The sequence below is a fragment of the Ictalurus punctatus genome, chromosome 1, assembly GCF_001660625.3.
Source record: "Ictalurus punctatus breed USDA103 chromosome 1, Coco_2.0, whole genome shotgun sequence".
Taxonomy (NCBI): Eukaryota; Metazoa; Chordata; class Actinopteri; order Siluriformes; family Ictaluridae; genus Ictalurus; species Ictalurus punctatus.
Window position 1 is genome coordinate 11286877 of NC_030416.2, and position 25866 is coordinate 11312742.

At 37.4% G+C, this 25866-nt stretch overlaps 4 protein-coding genes across 7 annotated transcripts; 2 read left to right on the top strand and 2 right to left on the bottom strand.

The window, feature by feature from the left end:
* The first annotated feature begins 89 nt into the window (after positions 1-89).
* On the top strand, positions 90-5373 carry LOC108266442 (uncharacterized). Of its 4 annotated transcripts, XM_017469776.3 has the most exons (5): positions 346-436; positions 535-652; positions 1282-2705; positions 2927-3075; positions 4201-5373. In XM_017469776.3, exons 3-5 carry the CDS (start codon positions 1283-1285, stop codon positions 4780-4782), a joined length of 2154 nt encoding a protein of 717 aa, XP_017325265.1. In that variant the 5' UTR covers positions 346-436; positions 535-652; position 1282; the 3' UTR covers positions 4783-5373. The 4 variants fall into 4 exon arrangements, with proteins under 4 accessions (XP_017325291.1, XP_017325265.1, XP_017325255.1 ...); XM_017469802.3 differs by lacking the exons at positions 346-436; positions 535-652 and adding an exon at positions 90-338; XM_017469766.3 differs by having other exon boundaries at positions 346-652.
* On the bottom strand, positions 5346-12572 carry tlr21 (toll-like receptor 21). Its single transcript, NM_001200065.1, is given in 2 exon segments — positions 5346-8683; positions 12500-12572. A coding segment is annotated over 1 exon segment (2961 nt). The 5' UTR covers positions 8532-8683; positions 12500-12572; the 3' UTR covers positions 5346-5570.
* Positions 12573-12734: 162 nt separating this feature from the next.
* Positions 12735-15007, bottom strand: cnfn (cornifelin). The gene is made up of 4 exons (XM_017470038.3): positions 14849-15007; positions 14501-14626; positions 13537-13673; positions 12735-13035 (listed from the first exon to the last, which is right to left on the bottom strand). Coding segments are annotated over exons 1-4 (354 nt in total). The 5' UTR covers positions 14850-15007; the 3' UTR covers positions 12735-12945.
* Positions 15008-19604: 4597 nt separating this feature from the next.
* cxcr3.2 (chemokine (C-X-C motif) receptor 3, tandem duplicate 2) lies at positions 19605-23334 on the top strand. Its single transcript, XM_017469942.3, has 2 exons — positions 19605-19749; positions 21725-23334. The coding sequence occupies exons 1-2, from the start codon at positions 19729-19731 to the stop codon at positions 22814-22816; spliced, it is 1113 nt and encodes a 370-aa protein (XP_017325431.1). The 5' UTR covers positions 19605-19728; the 3' UTR covers positions 22817-23334.
* Positions 23335-25866: the final 2532 nt, after the last annotated feature.

Consider the following 25866-nt stretch of genomic DNA (forward strand, 5'->3'; position numbering starts at 1 on the left):
CCACATGAAAGCGCTGCTATGGCAATATGTAGCCAAAAGATGGCGTTGTGTGCTAAAAGAAGTAAGTAGTTAATGCAAAGCTTGTGATACATTTGCATTAAAATCACAGCTGTCTAATGGTTTGTTAAATCTGTCAGCAGATTATAGGAATACATTTTCCAGTTCATTTAAACAGCGGCATTATTATTTTTTGTACATAATTCAGACTACTTCTCAGGACTTGGATTTGTTCCTTCGTCTGAATTTAACAAACTGTCCGTTAATCCTCAGAGAAAGTTGTCGAGTAATGGAGGGCGGGGTTTTTCTTCTTTTTGATGGACGTGTTGAATTTAACGAAGGTACCAATAAGAAGTCCTACAGGTTGAGAAAGGGCTAGCATTTCTTTACTAATTACTCCTTTGTCTATTTGAGATATAAATCTTGCGGATAATATATTGTGAGTGTGTATTGCACTTCAGTATGGTTCATTTTCAAATGGTCCTTGGGAATTATATAGAAAAACGGTTTCTCCCATTTTGACTACTGCGTTGCCAGGTAACCCTATGTTCAAGCTAACGACGTGTAGAAGTTAACCCAAGGTAGACAGCAGGTTGGGTGATTACATTAAATGAAGTGTTTGGTACGATTGGTTAGAGAAGAAACTTAACCGCAGGTAAGTCCACAATTACTGACGACGAAAGGCATTATTATCAACAAATCAGTTACACCAATTTAACGTTTAACCATAACCATACGTTATCCAGACTGCAAACTAGCTATATAGCTTAGCTTAATGGCTACTATTGACCGAATATCAACGCTAGACGTTTTCCATGAGAGTTCGGTCACTGATCATTAATATAGACTGATGCTGTGTAAATGAGTACAAATGTTGTTGTTGTTGTTTTTTAATTTGGAAATGCACCTGGCTAACAAAATAGGGGGAAAATACAGTAAATAAAATCATTCTGGTCGAGTACAAGTGAAACAGCTGGGCTCAGAAACACCATAATTGGTCAGAAATTCTTTTTATTAAACAAATAATGAATATATATGAAACATACACAATAAGTATATAGAAATACATGAGAATGTAATTAGTTATATAGAAATAGATGAGGAGTTAACTTTAGTACTAGTAGTGCATACACAAATGTACATTATGGGCAAAAAGTGTTTGATTATGGGATGCATTATTATGCCACTGTGTCAGTCATCGAGTACCTAGCTAATTGTGTTCTCTGTTGGTCAAATAATCTCTTAGTCCAGCTAATTTCCTTTTATTTTTGTGTATTTAACTAGCATGTTCACTATGAGGCATCACAACAGAAGAGCATTGTCTGATAAACAAATTGCCTTGAATATGTTCAACAGCCATAAGAAGGCCAAGGTGAAATCCTGCAATACAGGTATTTCTGCTCCTTGCCACAGTTCAGTTTGTAGTAACAATAAAACTGAGGAGCGTTTCAGCGAGCCTCAAAAGACGAAGCGTCTTAAAACCATAAAACAAAGAAATCAAATTCGAGGGCAGAGCAGTAACCGATCTAACCAGAGCCATCAACACTGTGAAAGGAGAAGCAAAGACAAAGGGCCATGTAGCGAGTGTCAGGATTGCCAATGCAGTCACTCACTAAACTTTTCCAGAAAAGAAAAGCCAGTTGCTAAGCCATTTCCTTCACAGAAGCCAAGCATTATCACTGAAGGTCGTCTTACATCTATCAGAGGCCTCTTCAGCCATGAGGTGAGGTCTGTGGACATTGAAAGACTGGTAAAGGAAAAGAAACATCAAAAGCACATAGAAATGCAGGCCACGGCAAGTCCTTCCCCTTCCTGTTTAATTCCCCATTCAACACCTCCTGCTGTGATTTCCGATAGAAGCGAGGAAGGCATTTCTGCTTGTGCAAATAAAGACCAGAAATCTTTTGAGAAAACAGATAATTTACAGACTAATTTAGAAGACACAGTCCCTGTGACTATATGCAGTGGAGATGGAAAGCACAGTTCTGCACAGACTCATAAAGCTACAGATAATACTACCAGATCTGGAAGCCCATCAGATCAGGCAGGGATACAAGAAGCTGTGATTTTGTCTTCGTCAGAAAGTGAACCTGTTCATAAGTCCTTTCCAACATCTGTCAAAGTCACCTCGAGTGACCATAATGTCATTCCAAAAAAGAAAAATACACAAAACCAAAGGCAAACAAATAAGGCCACTGCTGCCATGGATGTGCGACGTGATTTTGTAAATAATGAAAGACTTGACACCCCTGTGGGATCAGAAGTCTTAAATTCGGATGAACCACAATTTGGCCCCAGTCCTGCAATTTTCATGTTTTCTTCACCCACACTGGACAAAGAAAGAAATGCATTGGGTGATGAATGTCAGCACAGGAAACCTGGATTTTCATCCAAAGAGGAAGAAGTGAGAAGGCTGGCAGCTCGTCTTTGTCACAATCTAGGTTCATTTCCACTACAGCGCTGCTGCCCTCTGTTGACAGAGTGCAGGAATGTGCTACTACACCACCTGCAGGAAAGGCATGGCTCTCAGCTCCAACACAGCCTGCACAGGCTACACTCACACCTCAGTGGTCCACATTCCCCACAAACTGGAGAGCAAGTCTGGTCCAGCACTGTGGACAAATGTTTAGACAACACGCAAAAATATTTCACCTATACAAGGAAGCATGAAGATGATCAACAGAGTGAGACAATGAAATTACATTCAGGTATGTCACCTTAGCAATAAGTGGTCATATTCCATGTACTGCAGAATTGTGAATTGTTTACAAAAATAATAATAATAAAATTTAAAAAAGTGTCATTTATCAAAAAAAAATATCCACAAAAAAATGCAAGGTGTTAATGTGGATTTAGAGGTATGTTGGTGTGGATTTTGATATTTGCTGTCTTCTGATTCTGAACAGTTGTTATTTATTGTCTATGCTAGATAATGGCTTACAGAAACATTGTCAACGAGAGGACTTTTGTGAGAATGTGGAAAGAGGAACAGCCTCTAAGAGGCAGAGGAAGCAAACTTGGGGGATACACTCACCTCAGGATTTTGTCACAAAACTCCAGCGACCATGCCAAGATACGGTATGCCCTCTATGTTACAGACTTGCACAATGTGTACAGAGACAACATCTGCTGTTTTACCACCAACACACAGAAACGAAAGCAGGTGCTACTGGCTAAAAATAAAATGTACACAATTATTCAAATTTTGCATTACTTAGCATTTAAATATCATTTAAGGTAAGTGTGTGCTGAAATTTGCCAGTAAACCTGTAGTTATATTTGTTTGCTACATTATATCCTTAACACAAGAAGCAAACTTTGGACAGCAAACATGTTTTGGCTAATTTACTTTTGGGGTAGGGGAAAAATAATTTTTTGGCCAAACTATTCCTTCAGTAGTTAGTAAATCCTGCTGAAAGATGATTTTTGAGTGAAAGCCAGTGGTGACTAGTCATGATATTAAATGGGAGGGTTAAAATCTAATGTCTAATCTAATCAGTAAGCTTGACAATGACGCATGTAGGGTGGAGAAATGCATCATAACATATAAGCTCTCGATAGCATAATAAGAATTATGTGGGGCACACTGTTAGACACATACATACATACATACATACATTTAAAGGCAGCTGCATTCATGATTTCTAAGTGTTTCATGTCTGTAATTACATACCTATGAATACCAAACATGTTAAACTGAAAAGCTGTAGCCCTTTCATTCAAACCATAAAACTCTAAAATTACAGTTCTGTTGTCTGTCCTTTTGTGTAAGTTATACTTTGATTGGACAGTCACTGCTTAGTATGTCTACTTGAAGTTTAATCTCTAAAAAGCCTTTTTTGCTGGGAAAAAGGAACGATTGAGTAAATAACGTAGCTCATGCGCCTTCTCAGTCGCTGCTTAAGGATGTGTCCTCAAAATTGACCGAAGAATATCAACCCAAATGGAGATCCAGTCTAAGGGTGTTTCAATCTGTGTAATCACCTGACACAAGTGATAGCCTGTGTGAATACTAACCCTGCTAGCACATTTATACCAGCATCTTCTGTTTTTAGCTTTGTAAACGTACACATTTCAAGTATAATAAAAGGGTCTAAAGTAAAATTGGTCTGAAAGGTAAGTACAGTTCTGATTTCTTATTGCAAATTCATTTAATGTTATTGGGATGTGGTGGTTCTTTAGCTTTGTTTCCTCTGTCTATAGTTAAGCCAATGGAGTTTAACAGCACAGACTCAGGAGTCTCCTAGAGCAAAGCAACATTCCAACTCGCAGACATTCTCCCAGACATTCTCCCTGCACCAGGCCTTCACTGGGCCTCAAACTCCAACACCAATGTCTTATAGATGCACAAATCGGACTTTAGACCCCTTTTTCCTGGAGCCACAGAAGCAAGTAAAATTAGACAGTGGTGAAAACAGGAGGAGACACAGCACTTCCCTTCCACTGCTAGAACAGTGGCGAATTGACCCTGATTTAAATTTTCTGTTCCAAGACGAGAATTCACAGAAAACCCATACATCATTAGGTCCTCTGACAGAGTTGAGGACTTGTTCTCCTCAGCACAACATTGAGAGTGTCAGTGAGAGACAGCTCTTTGGTGCTTCCTCTACTGTTTCAGCATTCTTTCCTCCCGAAGGGTTTTGTTATGAGCCTTATTATCGGTTTCCACATCCATCCAACTCCTTTAACAGGTCAGAAAAATCTGGTATGACTGTTTACACTCAGACAGATGTAGAAAAGTGGGGTCTTGATCCACCCTTGCACTTGACCACTCCTTATTTCTAGCATTGGCCATAAGCTGTCCACTACATATAGCTACTTATTTAATGCATAGCTTTTATTGTGATCCAGTGACATTGAGTGTCATCACTAGATCTTAAAAAAGTTAAATATGTGGAATAGTGAAAATAATCCCTTTTCTTTTCAAATGTGTACTTCAACTCTATAATTTCAGCTTTGGCCAAACCAGAATTCTCCAGTATAAAATTGGAGAATTCTGTTCCTAAATAGCAGACTGTAATTTCCTCATACAGAAGTATATTGCAAATTTAATTTGCTCAGATACATATCTATAAACCTGACATATGATTCTTGTTAAGAAGAAAAAAAGTCATTTCAGATTGACTGACATGTCTCTATTATGTATTGTTGTGATTTAGACAGCATAGCAGGATGGATAAACATGCCCAGTAACAGTGATGTAGAGAATGTGTTTTCTGTGGGTTTTCCCGCCAGTAAATCAGCCTTCTGTGTGAGATTTTTGATTGTTGAGACCAAAGTACATGTGCAATAATAATGCATATGTACTTCATATTGAATATGTAGTCAAATTTAAACAAGAATACATATTGGTAATAAAATTGTCATTTTATTTACATCTTCATTTCTTACAAAATATTGTTTTTCTTTCTATTCGTTGTTAATAAGTCTCATGCCAGCACAAGTTAATCATCACTTAAGGAAAATGTAATTAATAAAAAAAATTGGTACCATCTATTTTCAGTCTTATAAGCTTAATTTCTTTCATGATTTGTCAGTAGGAAAGAGAGTAGATATGAAGCATAAATCTGTTGTTAGGGTGTTAGGTAATATGGCCCATCATCCATTTGTCCCTGGTTCATGAAATATTCTCTTTCCTCTACTCTTGCATCATCTATCTGCGGCCCATTCTGAACATTCTCCAACGTTTGTTCTTCGTCTTGGCTTCTACTGTTGCTGCTCCTTAAAGCTCTCTTAAGCTGTGTCCAGAACAGCTCCTGTGCCTTGATGGGATCTGTGCAGTCCAGCCCTGGCCACTGTAGATAAGTCTTTTTCAACATAAACTTTCTCATACGGTGATAGGCAGAGAGCTGTCGCTCATGGATGTCCTCCAAAAAGACAAGTAAGAGCACATCCTGCATCTCATCAAAAAGACGGTAGCTGGCCAGTTGGATCTCCAGGGAGCACCACTCACTGCAGAGGAAGTTTCGGCTGATCACACACACCGTCTTGCGGCTGCTATAAACCGCTGCCACAATGTTGTCGATTATGTTGCGGCCTGGTTCAAAGTCCCGGTGGTGGAGGCAAAGTCGAAACCCACTCCCTTCAAGGTTTGGGAGAAGCTGTTCCATCACCCATTCCTCATCTGCTGAGTTGTAAGAAATGAAAGCGTCGTACGTGCAATTCTCTTCTTCTTCCCGAAGACGACGCCACTGCTCGCCAAACCAAGAGCGGAAGACGTAGTAGCCATATTTAAATTTCCAGTAGAGCTTGACATAAAGTAGTGGAAGTAATGTTACTAACAATGTTACAATATAAGTGGAGGCAAACCAATACACTCCAAAATCCGAACATACATGAGTGTCAAAGTTGTAAAAGTTTGACCCTTTGACATCCGGACAGGTCAGGTTGTAAAGGTATATAAGCTGTACTCTCTGGTTGTTTTTTGTCCAATTCTGGAGCTCACTGTTGGGACAGTTACAACTGAGAGGAGTATTTCTAACATCTAGATACTGTAGATTAGTTAGAGTTTCCAGCAAGTCCACATCCAAGGTCTGCATGGCATTGCGGTTAAGATGCAAAACTTTCAGTCCTGTGAGATTACCAAACACCTCTTTTGAGAATGAACCGATGCCCATGTTCTCAACTGTTAATGTCTCCAGCTTGTGAAGGTTTTTGAAAATTCCTGGCTTGAGTTGGGTCACTCCAACACACGAATCATCTAATGTTAAAAACGTTAAATTTTTTAGGTCGTCAAATGTGTCCGTGCTGAAATAAGAGATATGATTGTTGCTGAGGTAAAGACTTTTAAGGGAAGTGAGACCACGAAAAAATGCATGAGGTAATAAGGTTATACCATATGGCATTTGTCCATCTAACTTTAAGTCAGTCAGCTTACTTAGCGTTATAAATGGGGAGTATACATATTCTGTGATGTAATGGATGAAATTGCCTTGTAAATCTAGCACTTGCAGTGTGCGATGCAGTTTTCCAATCAGGTGACCATCAATTTCTGCTAGATGATTGCGGTCTAAGTAAAGATTATTCAAGCTGTCCAGCCCTTCAAGTGCTAGGGGCATTAAATGTGTTATCTTGTTCCCACCTAGATCTAAAATCCTCAGCATACTGAGAGAGTAGAAGGTGTTGTTGAATATGACAGAAATTTGGTTATTGCGTAGGTTAAGTGTCTGAAGACTGTGAAGGTTCTCAAAGCTCTCCTTATAGATATCAGACAGAAGGTTGTTGTCCAGGCGAAGTGTAACAAGCTGTTTAAGTCCATTCAGTGCTTTTCGATCCAAGTAGGCAATTATGTTTATATTGAGTTGAAGAGTTGTCAGATTTGGTGTATGACTAAAGGCAAAGGAATTCACTTCAAGAATGCGATTGTAGCGGTAGCTCAGTTCTTTCAAGTGGGGAAATTTTGTGTGATTTTTGCAACTTATTAGATGTGTAAGGTGGTTGTGTTCAACTCTGAGTTTCGCAAGATGATTTTGTCTTTCAAGGAATTGCAAACAGCTTATGCTCTTCAGCTGATTGTATGAAAGGTCCAAAACATTAGTGATCGGGGGACAGTGAGATAATGTCTTATCATTCAGACCATTTAGGTCATTGCTCTGAAGGAGCATTTTTTCAATATGTTTATTTGGATAGTATGACAGTTGTTTGCACAATGAAACTAGCATTTGGGGTTCTCTTAATCCCAAACCTGAGAAGTCTACATGCCAAGGCATCACATTAGTATGATTAAGGAACATTATGATTGAAATGTTGGTGGAATGCAGACGCAGGTATTCCAAATTGCTCAGGTTCAGACCAAAGAAAGCCTGGGCTGTCAGAACTTTATTATAAGAGAGATCCAGCACTTGGACACTGCTTAGAAAGTCATTCTGGCATTCCAGTGTGGTCAGCAAGTTGTTACCGAGATAAAGTTGGGAAAGTGACTGTGGCAGGCTGGCTGAGTGTAGCAAAGTGATAAGTCTGTTGAAGGAAATGTCCAGTTTCTTCAGCCCTTTCAGATTTGATATGGAGTGCACCACTGCTGAGAAGTTCATTAACTGGTTCATACGTAGATCCAGAATCTCCAATTTGGACAAATTAGAAAATAAGTCAGAAGATATATTTGTCAATCTATTGTCGGCCAGGATCAAAGTTCTGAGGTTCTGGAGGTCATGGAAAATGGAAGAATTGAGATGAACCATGTCATTGCTGGACAAGTTCAATGTATGAAGATATTGTAGATTAGCAAAGGCATCATTGTCGATGTTCCTCATGTGATTGTTGTTTAGTTGCAGATCACTAAGCTTTGGCAGGTGACTGAAGCTTTGAGGAGGAATTTTGACAAGTTTGCAGTAAGAGATTGAAATGTTTGTTGCAGAATGTGGTATATCACTCACAATGGCAGTAACTGTTTGAGCTTGGCGTTTAGTGCATTTGAAGGTTGTATGGTTTGAGCCAGGACTTTCAATGCAATTCCTGAAACTGTAGCTCATGCTGAATTGAAACATTGAAGCAATTATTGAGACTGAGATCAATGCTTGGTTCCTGTAGGAGGCCATATTTCGTAGAGCTGTGTTTGTCCCAGTATGTTTTCAAAAACAAATCTTCAGGTCTTCATTCTGAGCTGTACCATTTAAAATGTTATAATATAGAAGATCTGGACTCTCTCAGCATTTTGGGTCAGCCACAGAACAAAGAGCAACTTTTCTGTCTGGAAAGAAAGTAGAAAAGAGCAACTGTTAATCAGTTTTTACTTTCAAACATGTCCTTGGCTGTTTCCTAATGGCCATACTTGATTTAAAAAAAAAGGGGGGGGGTGGCGGGTAATTAAAGATACCAATAATTTAAAAAAAAAATTTTAAAAAAGTATAAAAACATTTTATTTCAACAGAGTGGGAGCACTCCTCTGTTATCTCCAGGTATAAGAGAGCAAGATCATCTAAAAGCATTTTTACAATATGTACAGTACTGTGCAAAATTTATAGGCACATGCACAGAAATGCTGTAGGGCAAAGATGCCTTCAAAATAATTAATTCCTATATTTAAAAAAAAAAAATACCATAAAGAGCAGTAAACCGTAGTAAATGAAACAAAGTCAATATTTGGTGTAACACAAAAAAAATAAAACTAAAAATAGTAATCTCCGGTACAATTTAGTGCAGTTTTATAAGGAAATGAGCTGTGAGTTATATTGAGCATCTTGCAGAACCAGCTACGGTTCTTCTGGAAACTGTCGCACTCGCTTCTTAATTTTGCAGCAAAAGCCAACAGCCTGCATTGTGTTTTTTGTCTGAAAAGTGGTCTCTTATGTAATATGCTGCTTTCTTTACTGACATGCAAAATTCTTCTGTAATGTTTAATTATAATTATAAAAGAAAAAATCTATAAGAAAGTTTGTACAAAAATAATAGTGTGCCTAAAACTTGTAAAACTTCTTTTGGAACCATGTGTGCATTCAGAGCATTCTGTGGATCATGACTGCAGCTGATTAGCAGCTTCCTGTTCTTGGCAGAAGTAAAACCTGATGTAGTCTTCTGCTTTTTAGCCTTTCCACTTCAAGGTTTGACATGACATGCATTCGTTGGATGTCACTGGATGTAAAGAGTGGTTAGTTGAGTTATTGCAGCTATCCTGTCAGCTCGAACCTAACCTCTCTTCTGACCTCTCTCACCAACAGAGATGGGTAGAGTAGCCAAAAACAAGTACAAGTAAAACTATTTATAAAAACAACTACTCAAGTAACAGTAAAAATAATAATGTTAATAATTACTTGGGTAAGAATAATAAATAGAGATGCATTGATGTACCGTCCAATAATCGGTATAATTTTTCATGCGTTTATAAAAATCCGATAATCAGGGCTGATTTATCCTGTCGATCAAAAGAGAGCTGCTCGCACTGAATTAAAGCACTAGTACACTGTTGAAAGGTTTAAATGAAGATGAGTATATATTGCACAGAAAAATGTATTTTAGAGTAGTATATTTCATATCCAGTATTTTATTTGCATTTCCTTCAGAATTGTGGAATTAATTATTAATTTAAAAGAAGGCATAAAAGGCTGAACTATCAGTGTTGTTTATTGCTATCGGCCGATATCACTCTGAATAATCGGTTATCGGCATCGGCTGAGAAATTTAGTATCGGTGCATCTCTAGTAATAAAGTATCCAAGTATGAGAAGACTACTCAAGTAGCAAGTTTCTAGTTAGTTCGGATCTGATTAAAATCTTCATTTTCCTGAATCCTGAATCTCAAACTACATGGAGAAGTCTGTCTGTTCTGTTTATGATATTAAACCTGGGTTCGAGATGAAGCAGTATATTCCAGTCCTGTGATGGGCACAATAACACACAACCTGCCATTTTCAACACAAAATCTCACACACACCAAAAAAATCAAATGTTTTCCAAACAGTTGGCTGTCTTTATTTTCACAACACAAACTTGTCAATATCTGCATTTAAACAGGACAACAAAGAACAAAAGATCAAATTATGGAACAGAACAATAGAGAAAGTGTGTGTAGATTGAGAGAGAGAGAGAGTGTTTGTGTGTTAGCATGTTTGTGTGGGGGAAGGGGAAGAAGCACGCTCGCTTTTTTACACTCTTCGGCCATGATCTTCCAGGACTGAGCCGGTAAATAAGTGAGCAGTTGCATTATACCACTGCAGTATATTGCGAGACTCACAACCTCATTATACATGATATAAAATAATTATTAAAACTGCATATATTCATTAACATTTAACAGTAAAGCAATGCCAAATGTAGCGAAGCAGAAGTACACTTCTGTGATTAAAAATGAACTTGAGTAAGAGTATAAGTATGGCCAGTTAAATCTACTCTTAAAAGTTTTTTTTTTTTTTCAAAACGTTACTCAAGTAATGCACGTTACTACCCACCTCTACTCATCAACAAGGCGTTTCTAGGTGCAGAATTACTGTTCACTTTGGGTTTTTGTTTTTCTCACCATTCTGTGTAAACTCTAGAGACTGTTGTGCGTGAAAGTCCCAGATCAACAGTTTCTGAAATACTCAAACTACCTGTCTGGCACCAACAACCATGCCACAGTCAAAGTCACTGACACCATGTGGTTACTCTGCTAGGGGCACCAGTATGAAATTGAAGATAATTGATTACTAGCATCTGTTTGCACAAAGAAGGCCACTCCAGATCAGCAAAAAAAATTCCTTCCTCCACAGTAGTGTAAAAGAGGCCAATGACCTCATGAACGCAGAATTATACAGAGGCATTTTGGATGCAATCTTGCAAGATAATATTCCCAAGCACACCAGGCACCTTTGAAAAGAATACTCTGCCAAAAAAAAAATAATAATTAAGTCTTAGCAGGCCCCTCCCAGATCCCTGACTTAAGAAATAAATTAGCAGAAAAAAGTACTGAAAGTTTTGTTAATTGAAACTTTGAGGAAGCTGGTTGATTTCATGCTCATACACTGGCAAAATAAACATTGTTGAAATTGTGGCTTTAATGAAGCCACTATTAAGTGTCCACTATTGAGCAGCTTCAGCTAATGATCACATCAACCATAAGAATGGAGAAAAAATGTCATCTAAGGGATTTTGATCATGGCATGATTGTTGGTGCTAGATGTGCTGTTTTGAGTATTCCTATAACTGCTGATCTCCTGGGATTTTCATGTACAACAGTCTCTAGAGTTTACACAGAATGATTCAATAAAGAAGCGGCAGTGCTGCAGACGGAAATGCCTTGTTGGTGAGAGAGCTTATTTGAGAATGGACAGATTAAAGGCTACAGTATCTCTGATAATTACTCTATACAATTGTGGTGACAAAAAAGCATCTCAGAATGCACAACACTTTGAACCCTGAGATGGATGAGCTACAATAACAGGAGACCATATTGAGTTCCACTTCTGTCAGCCAAGAACAGAAACCTGACGCTGCAGTGGGCACAGGCTCACCAACACTGGACAGAAAAAAAGAAAAATGTGGCCTGGTCTGATAAATCTGGATTTCTGATGAGGCAAACAGATCGTAGGGCCAGAATTTGGCACCAACAGCATGAATCCATGGACCTAACCTTGTGTCAACAGTCCAGGCTGGTGGAGGTGATGTAATGGTGTGGGAAATGTTTTCTTGGCACACTCATCAATCATTGCTCAGACGCCACAACCTATTTGAGTAATGTTGCTGACCATGTGCATCCCTTCATGGCCGCAAGTTACCTTTTTTCTAAAGACATGAGTATACCTCTAATAGGTTGTTTTTAAAGTTTAATTAAAATTTGTGAACATACAATATTTGTGCATTCTCAACGCTGGATTTTTACTCCAGATACTTAATAACAAACAACATATTTATTTACAGAAAGCTGAAGTTTAAAAAATTGTTTCAGTGTAAAAAGTATCAGGTACTTAAAAGTGAATTATGTTGACATGATTGCAGTGATAAAATGAAAAGCATTTAAAATGTCTCTCACTGCTTGAATACATTTACTGTCGAATTTAGTAAAAATATTCGCATATTATATTTGTACAACTTACCTTTTTCAGATGCTGATGCATAAATCTTTGAGAATTGAAAAGGGCTCTGTCTGTTTGTCTGTTTTAGCCTTACTGACTCTCTCTGTCCCTCACCTTCTCTTTTCTTCAGGAAAAGACCAAAATTCATTTCAGCAGAATAGAAAGAGGAAGTCAAATGAACGTAAAGATGTGAAACGTGGAAACTCAAAGTTTTTGCGCTGTGATTGAAGCACACTCAAAGCACTGACAAAAAGACTCAAAAACAAATATTTTATTGAAATGGCTAGTCACCATTAATCTATAATAATAATAATAATAATAATAATATTATTGCATTGCCTAAAAATAATATTGTACAAGGCAGTCTACAATAAAGCACTTCTATTACTAGGTATTATTTATCCATAAATTAATATGCAGAAGAGGAAATTTTGTAATCAAGAAGCCACCAGGCCCTTTTGGATTCCTCAGCCCCTCATTTTCTGTTCCCGAGCCATCTGGCAGAGACCACATAACGTGCAGCAGGTCATAACCAACCAGTCATCACAGATAGACCCCTGCGTAAACATGTACAGCCATTCACATACTGGATATGCTATTGTACTGCATATACTATTGTATTACTCTGTGTTAGATACCATTCAAAGTTGACTGTACCATAGCAGTCACAAAATACTGTATGTGTGTCATGTTAAGTAAATTATAGAACATATTTAGTCATTTAATTTAATGTGCATAGGATTTAATTCAATATGAATATACAAATATGCGCTTTCAAATATTCTACATCATAACCATTTTATTGTGAATTGAGATTTTTTGTCATTTGATAAAATTGAAGAAATTCTAACCCATTACCTTTTGGATAAATTACGTGTCTTTTTTTATTATTCAATTACTTGTGCATTACTTGCACACAATGAAATATAAAATTATCATAACAATAGGAACAATACTCTAAAGGACAAAATAAAAAACGTATGTATTTTTGGTTTTCTGCACGATAACTTTTATAGTGTTAAAAGAAAGTGAGCCCGTCCTACTATAGACAAACTTACATTGATCTGGAATTTGTCACGAATGCTGGTTCTTAAAGCAATCATTGTTCCAGGCAGAAAGGGTAGGCAGCAGCTCTCACCATGATCCTGTGCCACCTTACAACCCAGGATGCAGGGGATAAATGTGCCACAGAGGCCTGTGGAGAGCCAGACACACAGAGTGGCCATTCTTTTATAAAGAAGGACTATTCACCTTGAAATTCTGGTCTCCTTAAATTTCTGATCATATCCTGTATTACAGTAATATTAAACTCAGCACAGAAGAAGCATACTGAAGAAACACTATGTTCCACTGTATACATTCTATTATATCTGAATTGACCATTGGTTTTGGTTAAACAGAATTTGCTTGCAGCTGAAGGTCAACTCTCCCAAAAAAAAAGCAAAGATTCCTGGTTACATCTGTTTGAAAATTTAAAAGCAGGCAAAAAATAAAACATAATGGTGTAAGAAAGTCTTTTACCAATTACCAATCACACATTCACCAGATATAAGTCAGGACAGAGTTTCCACAATTCCATAAAACAGGATTTGTGTTTAGAGATGTTGCCCAACATTACCCTTAGTACTACTACCACTAACATTCATAATAATTCATCTTCAGTAAGCTCTCTTTCCAAGTCAGGGTTGCGTTGGATCCAAAGTCTATCCAGGGAAAACTGGGTGTGAGGTGGGAATACACCCTGGCTGGGATGCCAGTGTAAAACAGGGCACCATGCACAAACACATTCACTCCTATGGGCAATTTAGAATAGCCAGTCTACCAATTGTCATGTTTTTGGGAGGTGGGAGGAATCCAGACAACCTGGAGGAAACCCACACAGACACAACATGTGAAACTCTGTGCATCCACACAGTAACCTGAGCTGAGAATCAAACCAGGGACTACCCACTGAACCACCATGCTGCCTACTAATAATACTAATATGATTATGAATAAAAACACAGATATACACCCACTTACAGATGCCACAGTCATCACAGCAGTCACAGAGATTGGAGCTCCAGTCAGAGGAACCCGTGGAGACAGTATAACTGGTGACTGTCACCTGAGGCTGTGTGTTGATCACTTCAGTTTGATATGTCATCACTGCCACAAACACACATAACATATAAACATTCTAATGTCTAAAATGGTATGGTACCTACTAGGATTCAATATTTAGACATGATAGTTGTATTTAAGAGAAATACCATATGCATAACACTTAAACCAGTGCCTAAGTATCTGATAAATGTTAAAATCCCCTCTGGTGTACCTCAAACCTTCAAAATATCCTCTAAAATATTTTTGCTATATTAGAAAACTTACTCTTGGTCCGTGGCAGGTTGTAGATCTTGGCGAATGTGGGAGCTCACGGTCAGCAGCACAAATGGGAGGACAAAAGAAATCCTTACCGTTTATACTTATTATGATGTCATAGCCTTCTCCTCAGTGCTAAGGCAACCTGCTGCCCTGATAAGAAGTATAGGGTGGGCAGCTCACCTGCCATGTTATACAAAATGGTGTTTGATTTTGGGGCGAGTTAGGTTTCTGTTTATTTTCCATTACACACCCTTATCTACTATTCATGAATATTGTATGCATGTATAGAACTTTTTTTGTGTGTTTATGTGTGCATATGGAGGTGGTCTTCCCACAAAAGGGTGGAGGAACTCACAATTCTTGATATTTTTTTGATTGATGCAGTTTCTGTAACCTATGCCACACTTTTACAAACAGTATCAATTGCTTTAATGCTTTCTCCAATTCTCTATATGAAATTAAACTGAATCTACATATAATGCTTACTTTTCTGTCCATAAAGACAAATGTTTCATTGTATATTATATATATGAAAACTGAATTTATGCGCTTGTATAATTTTAGGTCATTGTATATGTTTTTTTTTTTATGTTCCCAGGTGTTACTTGTCACTTTCTTTATTCAAACTGTATCATAACAAAATACAGTATTCATACAGTAGTATCACTGGTATCACACTGGTATCACACTCAGTTAATGCTTTAACGTGCTAAGCTGTGTAAGGACTAACTCTTAATTTTTCTTTATCTTTTTGCCATTTTATTATGACAGTCTGCATGTTCACTCCTACATGTTCCAACCTGTTAGACAGAATACACAAGATTTTTGTGGAATGTTTGAAGTATGTTCACTGTCAACCATTATTGCACCAAGTAGATTGGTAATATAGGGTCAGGTTAAGTGCATGCACAATAATGGCTAAACACATTTTCGAAATACCTTAAGGTCTAAAACAGAACATGAAAGGAATGACCCATATTGCGACAATACTAAACAATAGGGCTTTGTTTAAAGTACAAAATTAAAGTCCAATGTGATCCTTTTATGTTGGAGGTGCAAAAAAAGAGCACATGGGCAAAATGAGAATGAGACTAACATTTGTTTAAAAGAGTAATAAGAAAGGCTTATCAGAAAAATGAATCTGTGGATGTGTTTGACTTTACTATTTACTCACCAAGGCATGTCACTGAATGTTCACTCAGGATATCAGGCAGTAATGTTTTCTTTCCTACTGTGAATGCAGTAATGGCCCTGGGAAGTAACGTTCTATAGCATATCTCACCACACCATTTTATAACTATGAAATGCTTTTATTCTTATAAAAGTACTTAAGAGATGTTTAAATAGTACACTGAGAGGAAGGGCTATTTTATTTTCATTGAGACCACACCAAAAACATAATGCTATGTCCAGAGACAAAACACAACAGTTTCTGACTATTATACATAATAACGTCATTACCAGTTTCTGAGGAAATCAGGCTGAGGAATCTGTTCTGCTCTCACATCCCATATGCAGCAGATGCTCATTTCTTGATTTGAAAATACTTTCAACTGTGTTAAAAAAAAAAAAAAAGAGTTATTTTTCGACATGGTAAGCCTTTCCGACACTACTGCTAAATCCCCACACTCTGAATCACAGGTCTTATTATTTAGGTCTGCGTACATACGTATTTTGCTGGGGGTAATATGGTGGCTCAGTGGTAGGCATGGTTGCTTCGCACCTCCAGGGTTGGGGGTTTCGATTCCCAACTCTGCCCTGTGTGCCAGGGTTTACGTGTTCTCTTCATTCTTCACCGGTTTCCTCCCCCAATCCAAGGACATGCATTATAGGCACCTTTAAATTGTCTGTAGTGTGTCAGTGGGTGTGTGATTGTGCCCTGCAATGGGTTGGCACCCCATCCAGCATGTCCACCACCTTGTGACCCGAGTCCCCTGGGATAGGTTCCAGGCTTCCCGCGACCCCGTGTAGGATAAGTGGTACAGAAAATGGATGGATGATCATATTTAGCTTTTTCTTGAACTTCTTTTTTGCCCCTTCCTAAAGTTATAGTTATTAACCTGACAATTATACAACAAAAACTATAATAATTATTTTTTTTAACCACCAGTTAATTTTATATGATATCCCATAATATGATAATATCAACAAAATGGCATGTTTCAGGATTAGCTTGTCCATAACTAATAAACCAACCAGTCACTAGACCACAAATTTTGCATTAAGCACTTGTACAACATGCTACTGGAGCACCATGTGCTAATACAAGTATTACACACTTCTGACTGTACTAAATCTGCATCTAAAGTACATATATTTTATATGAGTAAAGCAACAGTGCCACTCTTTGCTAAATTAGGTCACTACAGAAAAGAAACCTTAAAATTAAGAAATTGCATGGGCACATTACACTTGATTTTAAATAAATTTTTAATGATTTTGAGCATTTAAATTATACAACCATATAGTGATTAGGAAAGACTTGTGAAAAAGTATTTGCCCTGATTTCTTCCGTTTTGTGTACAGTACTGTGCAAAAGTCATAGGAACCCCATTTTTTTAGTACAAAATTTGTTATAGTTTTTTTTTATTTATTTTTTTTTATGACTTCTACATTACCGAGTCAGTGCACAAAATGAAATGTTACTGAAAAATGTGTGTATGTCTGTAAAGAAAGCAGCATATTATGTGGTAAGAAACACTTTTCAGAAGAAAAAAAAACACATGAAGGCTGCTGGATTTTGCTGCAAAAATAAGAAGCAAGTGCGACAGCCAATGTCTCCAGAAGTCTCTGTGGCTGGTTCTGTAATATTTGGTATGACGACCCATTGCTTTAAAAAAAAAAAAAAAAAAAAAAAAGGGAAGAAAAAGAAAGAAAAAAGTAGTCCCAGGTAGAATTAGTGTAGTTTATTGTAACTGGGCCTGTGTGAAAATGCATTTGCCCCCATAGTTACTAATTACATAAATCTATGAAACTGCATTCATAATGGGGTTCAGCTGGACTAGACACAACCAGGCCCGATTACTGCAAACCCTGCTCAATCAAATCAATACTTAAATAGAATGTTTTCAACAGCATGAATTTGATTAAAAGGTCTTAGTCAGTAACGCTCTATGCCAAAATGGAAAGAAATTCCAGAAATGATGAGGAAGACGGTGATTGAAATACATCAGTCTATAGGAAGGGTTACGACATCATGCCTACGGTCAAGCATGGTGGTGGAAGTGTGATGGTGTGGGGATGCTTTTCTGCTTCAGGGCCTGGGCAACTTGCAATAATTAAGAGAAACATTAACTCTGCTCTCTACCAGAAAATACTAAAGGAGAATGTCCGGTCTTCAATCCGTAAATTGAAATTCAAGCGCAACTGGATTATGCAGCAAGACAATGATCCAAAGTACAGGAGTAAGTCCACCTCTGAATGGTTCAATAAATGCAAAATTATAGTTTTGGAGTGACCTAGTCAAAGTCCTGACTTGAACCAAATGAGAGCAGGACCTTAAACAGGCAGTTCATGCTCGAAAACCCTCTAGTGTGGCTGAACTAAAGCAGTTCTGCAAAGAAGAGTGGACCAAAATTCCACCACAGTGCCATGAAAGACTGATCTCCAGCATTAAGTTTAAGGGGGCATTTAGATTTTCACATGGGTGATAGGTGTTGGATAACTTTTTTTGCTTCAGCAAAAAAAAATTATAATAAAAACTGTAATGTGTGTTTACTCAGATTGCCTGTGTTTTATGTTGTATTTAGTTTGAAGATCTTTAGTATGAGATATACACAAAAACAGAAGGATTCAGGATGGGGGCAACTACTTTCCACAGCACTGTGTCAACTGATAAGACATTTGTAATCTCCAAAGCAAATACAAATTAGGAGAAATGACAGTGCTATTACATAACAGCCTGAATATTAAATGGCTTACCAGACATGATGGTTAGACAGTTGTTGTAAACGTGCAGCTACGGTTGAGCAATTTATTAAACCATTCTTTTACTGTCCACATCTTTTTCACTTCCTCTGTCCGTGGTTGTTCCTAGCAATTCTGATGGCAATAGTCAGTGAAAAGGTCTCATACAACTTCTTTTTACAGTTTATAAATGCTTGTAATCATTTTCCCTTTCATTTGATTTAATGACTTTACCATATCAATATATCAGTCATCCATCATTCATTTCTCTGCCACTTTCTAAAAGGTTTTATAAAGTAAAGAAAATCTATCTATCTGTCTTTCTGTCCATCCATTTTAGTCTTATTTTACCCTATTTTCTCACTATTTGGCAATTCAACAAGGTGAGGGAGGGTGAAGGCTGGTAGGTGCTTGAAGCTTGAAGCACATGAAGCTACTTCATCTTTTTTGCCGTACATGCTACATTAAAGGGCATCTGAGCACTGGCTGTCCCTTTCTACGTATATGATCTCACAGATGCCCACAACTGCATAGTGTTGCTGTGATTGATAGGTGAGAGAGAGAGTAATGTCATCCCTCCCACACAGAGCACAGGGCTAATACTGCTGCCCTTCTTTCTTTCTTTCTTTCTTTCTTTCTTTCTTTCTTTCTTTCTTTCTTTCTTTCTATCTGTTGTTGTTGTTGTTTTTGTTGTTTTTGTTGTTTTGCCACAGCATTTCTCTTTGTGTTTTTGTAATTTTTTTCCTTAAAAATGTGTGTGTCAAAACCAGGGGCCACTTCCCTTTGTAATGTTTTTGCATTTCGTAAGGATTCTGCTTCTGTAATTCCGCTTCTAAATTCTGCTTCTGTAATCCGCACTTCCTTTTTCTCTCTCCATCACTCTTCATCTCACTGTGTAGTATGTGCTGAACAGACAGAAAGACAGGAGAGACAGTGAGACCACAATTGGCTCTGTTGAATGTCTAGTCTTCTTGGTGATAATGGCAGTTACTGCAGACTATGTAAGTTCGTTTGAGAAACCCTTACTTGTCAGTACTTGACATAAATGTATGCATTTTCATTAGGTTAAAGTGATAGTTTTCTGTGATGCATGGTGACATTCATTGGTACTTGGATAGTCTACGAATTGTAAAACTCTTAAATCTCAAACACATGATCTTAAGCTATATTATTTTCTTATGTATGTTATGTATTTTGACCATTTCTGCATTGAAACAAAACTAAAGTTGCTTTACTAGAAACTTTACTGGGAGGGGGCACTTATTTCATTCACACAGGCTTATTTCATTCATATGCTGTCAAAACACAACTTGTGTGTCTCTGTTACTCTAGGGACAAAACAACAAATCATCATGCCTAATCAATATACAGTTTTAGAGGCTAGGCAGTGGTGGGAGGTTTGGTGGTATAAATGAGGAACTGGAGAAAACAGTGGCTATTAAATCTTGGGTAAAGGCAACTGATGTATTTGTCTTAAGTTTACAAAACTGATTTTTCTGTCATTGACTGGAGTGTGAGGCTTTTCAGTATGAGTGACTGGTATACTTTTCCAGTATTGAAACCTATTTATTATGAACTTTATTATTATTATAAACCTGAGTTAGGAGTCATTGCTTAAATAACCTTTAATAGCCTGATGAAATCTGACTTAATTTGAATTCAGACTGCTTCATCTGACTTCACACTGTTTGTTTGATTTTAACCTTTGTTTATGGGTTGTCCTATTTATTATTTCTGACCCATATGAAGAATTTGATTAGGTTTAAAGGTGAATTAAATTAGGATAATAAGTAATAGTAATCTCTTTTTTTCTGGAATATATGTATGGAATGATTGCCCTACATTTATATTACAGAATTTATGCAAAGATTATATTTTAATATAATCTTTATATTTAAAAATGTGATTTTCTTCTAAGGTCAAAATATCTGTTGTACTGCTTGTGATAATACAAATGCAGAGCAGTGAAATGAAAGTGAGCTGCATAGAGAACTTATAAACACAGAGAAAGATACAGCTGAATGAGTACATACATGCAAACTGTACATATATAAATACCAACCAAGCATCTGGTGAGAAAGTGATTGGGTAATCAACAAAATTATGCAAGCCATTCCCCTAGTATAAAATATGACAAAGAAAACCATCCCCCTTATACATCTGGAATTCCCTTTACACCCCCTTTGGATTCAGGTTGTTATTGTACTGTATATCATTAAAAATGCATCACAAACACTACATAAAATAGACTGTTCCTAGATTATTGCTTTAGTTGACTGGCTAGTTAGATACGTATCTAAGTAGTTAACAGGGTTTTGGGATTTTATTGTAGCAATGGTTTTAAAGCCTGGTAAGACAAGCATTATTTTTTAGATTTCTTTTTCTTGTGAAATTGGCATCAAAGCATTTCCAGAGTGGTTTGTGGAAAATAATTGGGGTTAAAGCATTTTCAGTTTAGGTTTAGGAGTTTAGGTTATCTCCAGAGAACTTTGTAGGAAAACCCCTTGCCAAGATACTAAGATTTGTCCCGGGCAATAATAATAATAATGATGATAATAATAATAATAATAATAATAATAATAATAATAATAATAATAATAATAATAATAAAATGTAGCTATGCCTGAGTCTAGTTTTGTTTGAATACACTGTCCTGTGTTTTTTAGCACTGTCTGTAAGAAGCATATCTCACTATAAAGCAAATTGTTGTTGTTTTTTTACTGAAGCTACTGTCTTATCTTGTTCGAGTTGCCCTTCATTTAGCAGTGCAATTTAATAAAAGCCACAAAATATTAAATATTTAGGTTACCTGATCATTTAATGTAAACATTTAGTTTACAGTTAACAATGTTATTGTTATGGGGCACATTAATATATGACCTAGGCATTTGAACAGTATGTGGCCTACATTGTCAACTGTACTCTAGTTCATGATTCATCATTCACAAGGTTAACCTTCATGTGTTTGTCCCTTAGAATTACCCGATGAGTTCAGATTATGACTATAATGAAACACATGAATCAGTCTGCGATCTGGCAACGACATGGGAATTCTCTCGTCTGTTTGCCCCTATAGCCTACATTGTGGTCTTCATCCTGGCTGTACTGGGTAATGTGCTAGTGCTGCTTGTAATCCGCCGCTATCGTCAGTCCCACCACAGCCCCTGCGCCTTCTCACTGACTGACACGTTCCTGCTCCACCTGGCCATCTCAGACCTTCTGCTAGCCTTGACGCTGCCCTTCTTTGCAGCCCAGTGGATCAGTGGATGGGTGTTCACCAAAGGCATATGTAAGGTGGCAGGTGCACTCTTTTCACTGAATGTCTACTGCGGTGTGCTCTTCCTTGCCTGCATCAGCTTTGATCGCTACTTGGCCATAGTCCACGCCGTCCACACCAGCTGGAGGCGCAATACATGTCTGGCTCAGTTAGCCTGTGCACTGATCTGGATCTGCTGCACCGGTCTTGCTGTCGTTGACATCCATTACCGAAATGTGGTGGTGCTACCTGGCTTTGGTAAGCTAGTTTGCATTTTAGACTTCAACTTGGCAAGTTCTGAACAATGGCAGCTTAGTCTGCAGCTTGTCAGCCTGCTGCTAGGCTTTGGCCTCCCATTACTGGTAATGCTCTACTGCTACTTACGCATTTTCTATGCATTGTGCCACACAAGCACACGCAGGCAGAAGCGACGCTCCCTCAGGCTCATCATCTCTCTAGTGGTCGTGTTTGTGCTTTGCTGGGCACCATACAACATCTTGAAGATGGTTGACAGCCTGAGGTTAATGGAAATAGTGCACCCCAGCTGCAAGCTGAACTACATGTTGGATATCAGCATCTTGGTGACAGAGAGCGTGGGACTGTCTCATAGTGCCCTCAACCCACTGCTATATGGCTTTGTGGGTGTCAAGTTCCGCCGTGAGCTTCTCCAGATGTTCAAGGCAGCTCTGAGGTTTGCTACATGCTTCAGGATAACCAAATGGGTGCAGGGTCAAGGAATGAGTCGCAGGACAACAGGTTCCTTCAGCTCTGTGGACAGCGAGAATACCTCCTACTTCTCAGTTGTGGCATAAGTAAAGTGATTACTGGGGATTTTCTGTTTGTTTGTTTGTTTGTTTGTTTTCATTTTATTTGAGAGAATTTTTTTTACATGTTGTTTGTAACACAAAAAATATTTTTGTAATCCAAATATTATATTGTTATATAAACAAGTTTTGATTTGCCACATTTTTTTTATTAACTTTTCTTCCTTCTTTATCATTTTAATAAAGGAGATATAGTTCATGTTTTATTGATAGTTCAATTTGCATAAATGCAACTGCTAAAAGAAAATGACTGTCTTAAGAAGAAAGGGAAACTATTTTTAGACTCTCGTTTTGATTTACTCTCTTCCACACCATATTAACATTTTGTTTTGGATGATAGAATCCCAAATAACTTTAACTTTATTAATGCACCAGTTGAAATGAGTTTGAAATATGGGTGCTAATGGTATTTTCCTCTCAACTTTTTTGAAATTTGTAAAAACAGTCTAGTGTTCATTTCTTGTCATGATATACAGTAGTATACATCATAAACTATACTCTACTAATTATGTTTCTGTGGCTTTCCTTCATATATATATATTTTTTTCTGCATTGAAATAGATGTATTTTAGAACTGTTGTCAACAATTTTCACTACAGGAAGTCAAGACATGTTGACCTGCAGATCTTAGATAATGTTTATTCAGAAGAACAAGTTAGATGTATTACTTTTGCAGGTAAAGCACAGCAATAAGCTTTAGGGTGTAGATATCTTTTTTATTTTGCATAAAATTAAAAAAACTTTTTTTAAAATGAAAAAAAAAAAACATTCTTAGCTCACATTTAATTAATCATGATTACATTCTAATTGGTTATTAGAGAAAGCTTTGTGATTTTATTAGCTCAGAAACCAGTTATTCTGCCCAATAAAGCAAATAAATCATCTTTATTTGGGTTGCAAGTTATGTAGTGGAATGGCTGGGCACTGCTTGTGTGGAGTGTCTGTGCATGTTCTCCCCATCTCTCCCCGGGTTTTTTCTAGGTTCTCTGGTTTCCTCCAGCTGCCCAAAAACAGGTCGGTAGATGGATCAGCTATGCCCCTAAGTGCTGCCTCACATTCAGTGTTCCCAGGATAATCTCTGGATCCACTGCAACCCTGAACAGGATAAAGTGGTTACTGGAAACGAATTAATCAATGAATGGACAGGACAACAATCTGAAGCATATACTTCTAAGCTATGCAACAACTATTTGGCAAATAAACAATGAGCCAGAGTGCTGTCACTGATAGATTGGTTGGTACAACTGCCAGATCTCAACCCTACTGAGCCCTTGTGGGATGAGCTTCACTGCAAAGTCAGAGGTAAACGGCTCTACAAGCCAGTCGACGTTCTTCGAAGATCAACAGAAGGCATGGGTTGAAATTTCTTGAATGCCTAATGTCTGCTTTAACTGTGAAAAATGTAGGATTATTTGATCGATGTAAAGTTTGATGATTTGAAGAGTTATATAAAATAAAAATAATTAGTCATGACATAATGTCTAATGTATTGACTATAATTATGATCAATTTATTGCTGAATTTGAAAAATTGTATTGAATCTTTCACACAAAAAACTTTCAAAACTTTTGCACAATGCACCCTAGTATATGTATATATGTATGTATGTATATATATATATATATATATATATATATATATATATATATATATATATATATATATATATAGAGAGAGAGAGAGAGAGAGAGAGAGAGAGAGAGAGAGAGAGAGCGCACTATACCAGTGCAAAAGAACCTAAAATACTCCAAACTCAAATCAATCATATGTGCAAAAACATACAAAGTCAATCAGTAGATCACTGTTACCAAACAGACAGTACCCTTTAAAACTTTGCGTAGACCTCACCTTTTGGATGTTCTTTTTAAAAGGAATCCTATATTGTTGCCTTAGAGGCACACAGGAAATATTCTGAAAGACAGCAACAATCTAAAAAATTTAATGCATCATTACTCCTCTCTATGTTGACTATCGACTCAGTTAACTAAGTGCAGCTGCACATTATGACTCTATAGTATACAGTTATTAAGAGGAAATTATTCATATTATTTGTTACCCAGATGAGGGTCAAGTTCAAGGCTTCTTCCCCATGCCGTCTCAGGGAGTTTCCCATTGCCACTGTTGCCTCTGGCTTGCCCATTAGGGACTTTATAGACTAAATTTTAAATGTAAATCTGGAATTTATATATTTTTGTGAAGCTGCTTTGTCCATTGTTAAAAGCACTATACAAATGAAACTGAATTGAATTGAATAATCTGTTTATGGCAATGACCATATTTAACTGTGGGCATGAGGTACATTTCAATATTGCTACCTCTCTGTGTGCGCCAAAACCACCTCCGGAGTTTATTGCCAAAAAGTTCTATTTTGGTTTCATCTGACCATAGAACCCGATCCCCTTTGAAGTTCCAATAGTGTCTGGCAAACTGAAGATGCTTGAGTTTGTTTTTGGATGAGAGTAGAGGCTTTTTTTCTTGAAACCCTTCCAAACAACTTGTGGTGATGTAGGTCACTTCGGATTGTAGTTTTGGAGACTGTCTGATTCCAGGACCCAACTAACTTCTGCAATTCTCCAGCTGGGTTCATTGTTGATTTTTAGACACTCGATCCATCCTCTTCACAGTGTGTTGAGACAATATAGACACACGTCCTCTTCCAGGTTGATTCATAACATTTCCAGTTGGCTGGAACTTCGTAATTATTGCCCTGATGGTGGAAATGGGCATTTTCAATGCTTGTGTTATTTTCTCATAGCCACTTCCCATTTTGTGAAGCTCAACAACCTTTTGCGTGACATCACAGCAATATTCCTTGGTCTTACCCATTGCTATGAATGACTAATGGAATTTGGCACATGTGTTACTTTTATATTTATACCCCTGTGAAACAGGAAGTCATGTTGAACAATTTCCTGTTCCTAGTCATCCAGGTCTACTAAAAAAATGTAAAATATCAAATGGTAATATACTTCAAATATATTTTTCTCATATGAATCCATGAGTGGTAATAATTGTGGCACACCTACATTTAACAAAGA

Coding starts and splice junctions, on each gene's coding strand:
- LOC108266442 (XM_017469802.3), top strand. CDS start 1,283: ATGTTCACTATGAGGCATCACAACAGAAGAGCATTGTCTGATAAACAA. Junction 2,706..2,926: donor GACAATGAAATTACATTCAG/GTATGTCACCTT, acceptor TGTCTATGCTAG/ATAATGGCTTACAGAAACAT. Junction 3,076..4,200: donor AGCGACCATGCCAAGATACG/GTATGCCCTCTA, acceptor CTCTGTCTATAG/TTAAGCCAATGGAGTTTAAC.
- cnfn (XM_017470038.3), bottom strand. Junction 13,674..14,500: donor CTGTGATGACTGTGGCATCT/GTAAGTGGGTGT, acceptor GGCTCTCCACAG/GCCTCTGTGGCACATTTATC. Junction 13,036..13,536: donor GTGACAAATTCCAGATCAAT/GTAAGTTTGTCT, acceptor ATGTTTACGCAG/GGGTCTATCTGTGATGACTG.
- cxcr3.2 (XM_017469942.3), top strand. CDS start 19,729: ATGGCAGTTACTGCAGACTAT. Junction 19,750..21,724: donor TGGCAGTTACTGCAGACTAT/GTAAGTTCGTTT, acceptor TTTGTCCCTTAG/AATTACCCGATGAGTTCAGA.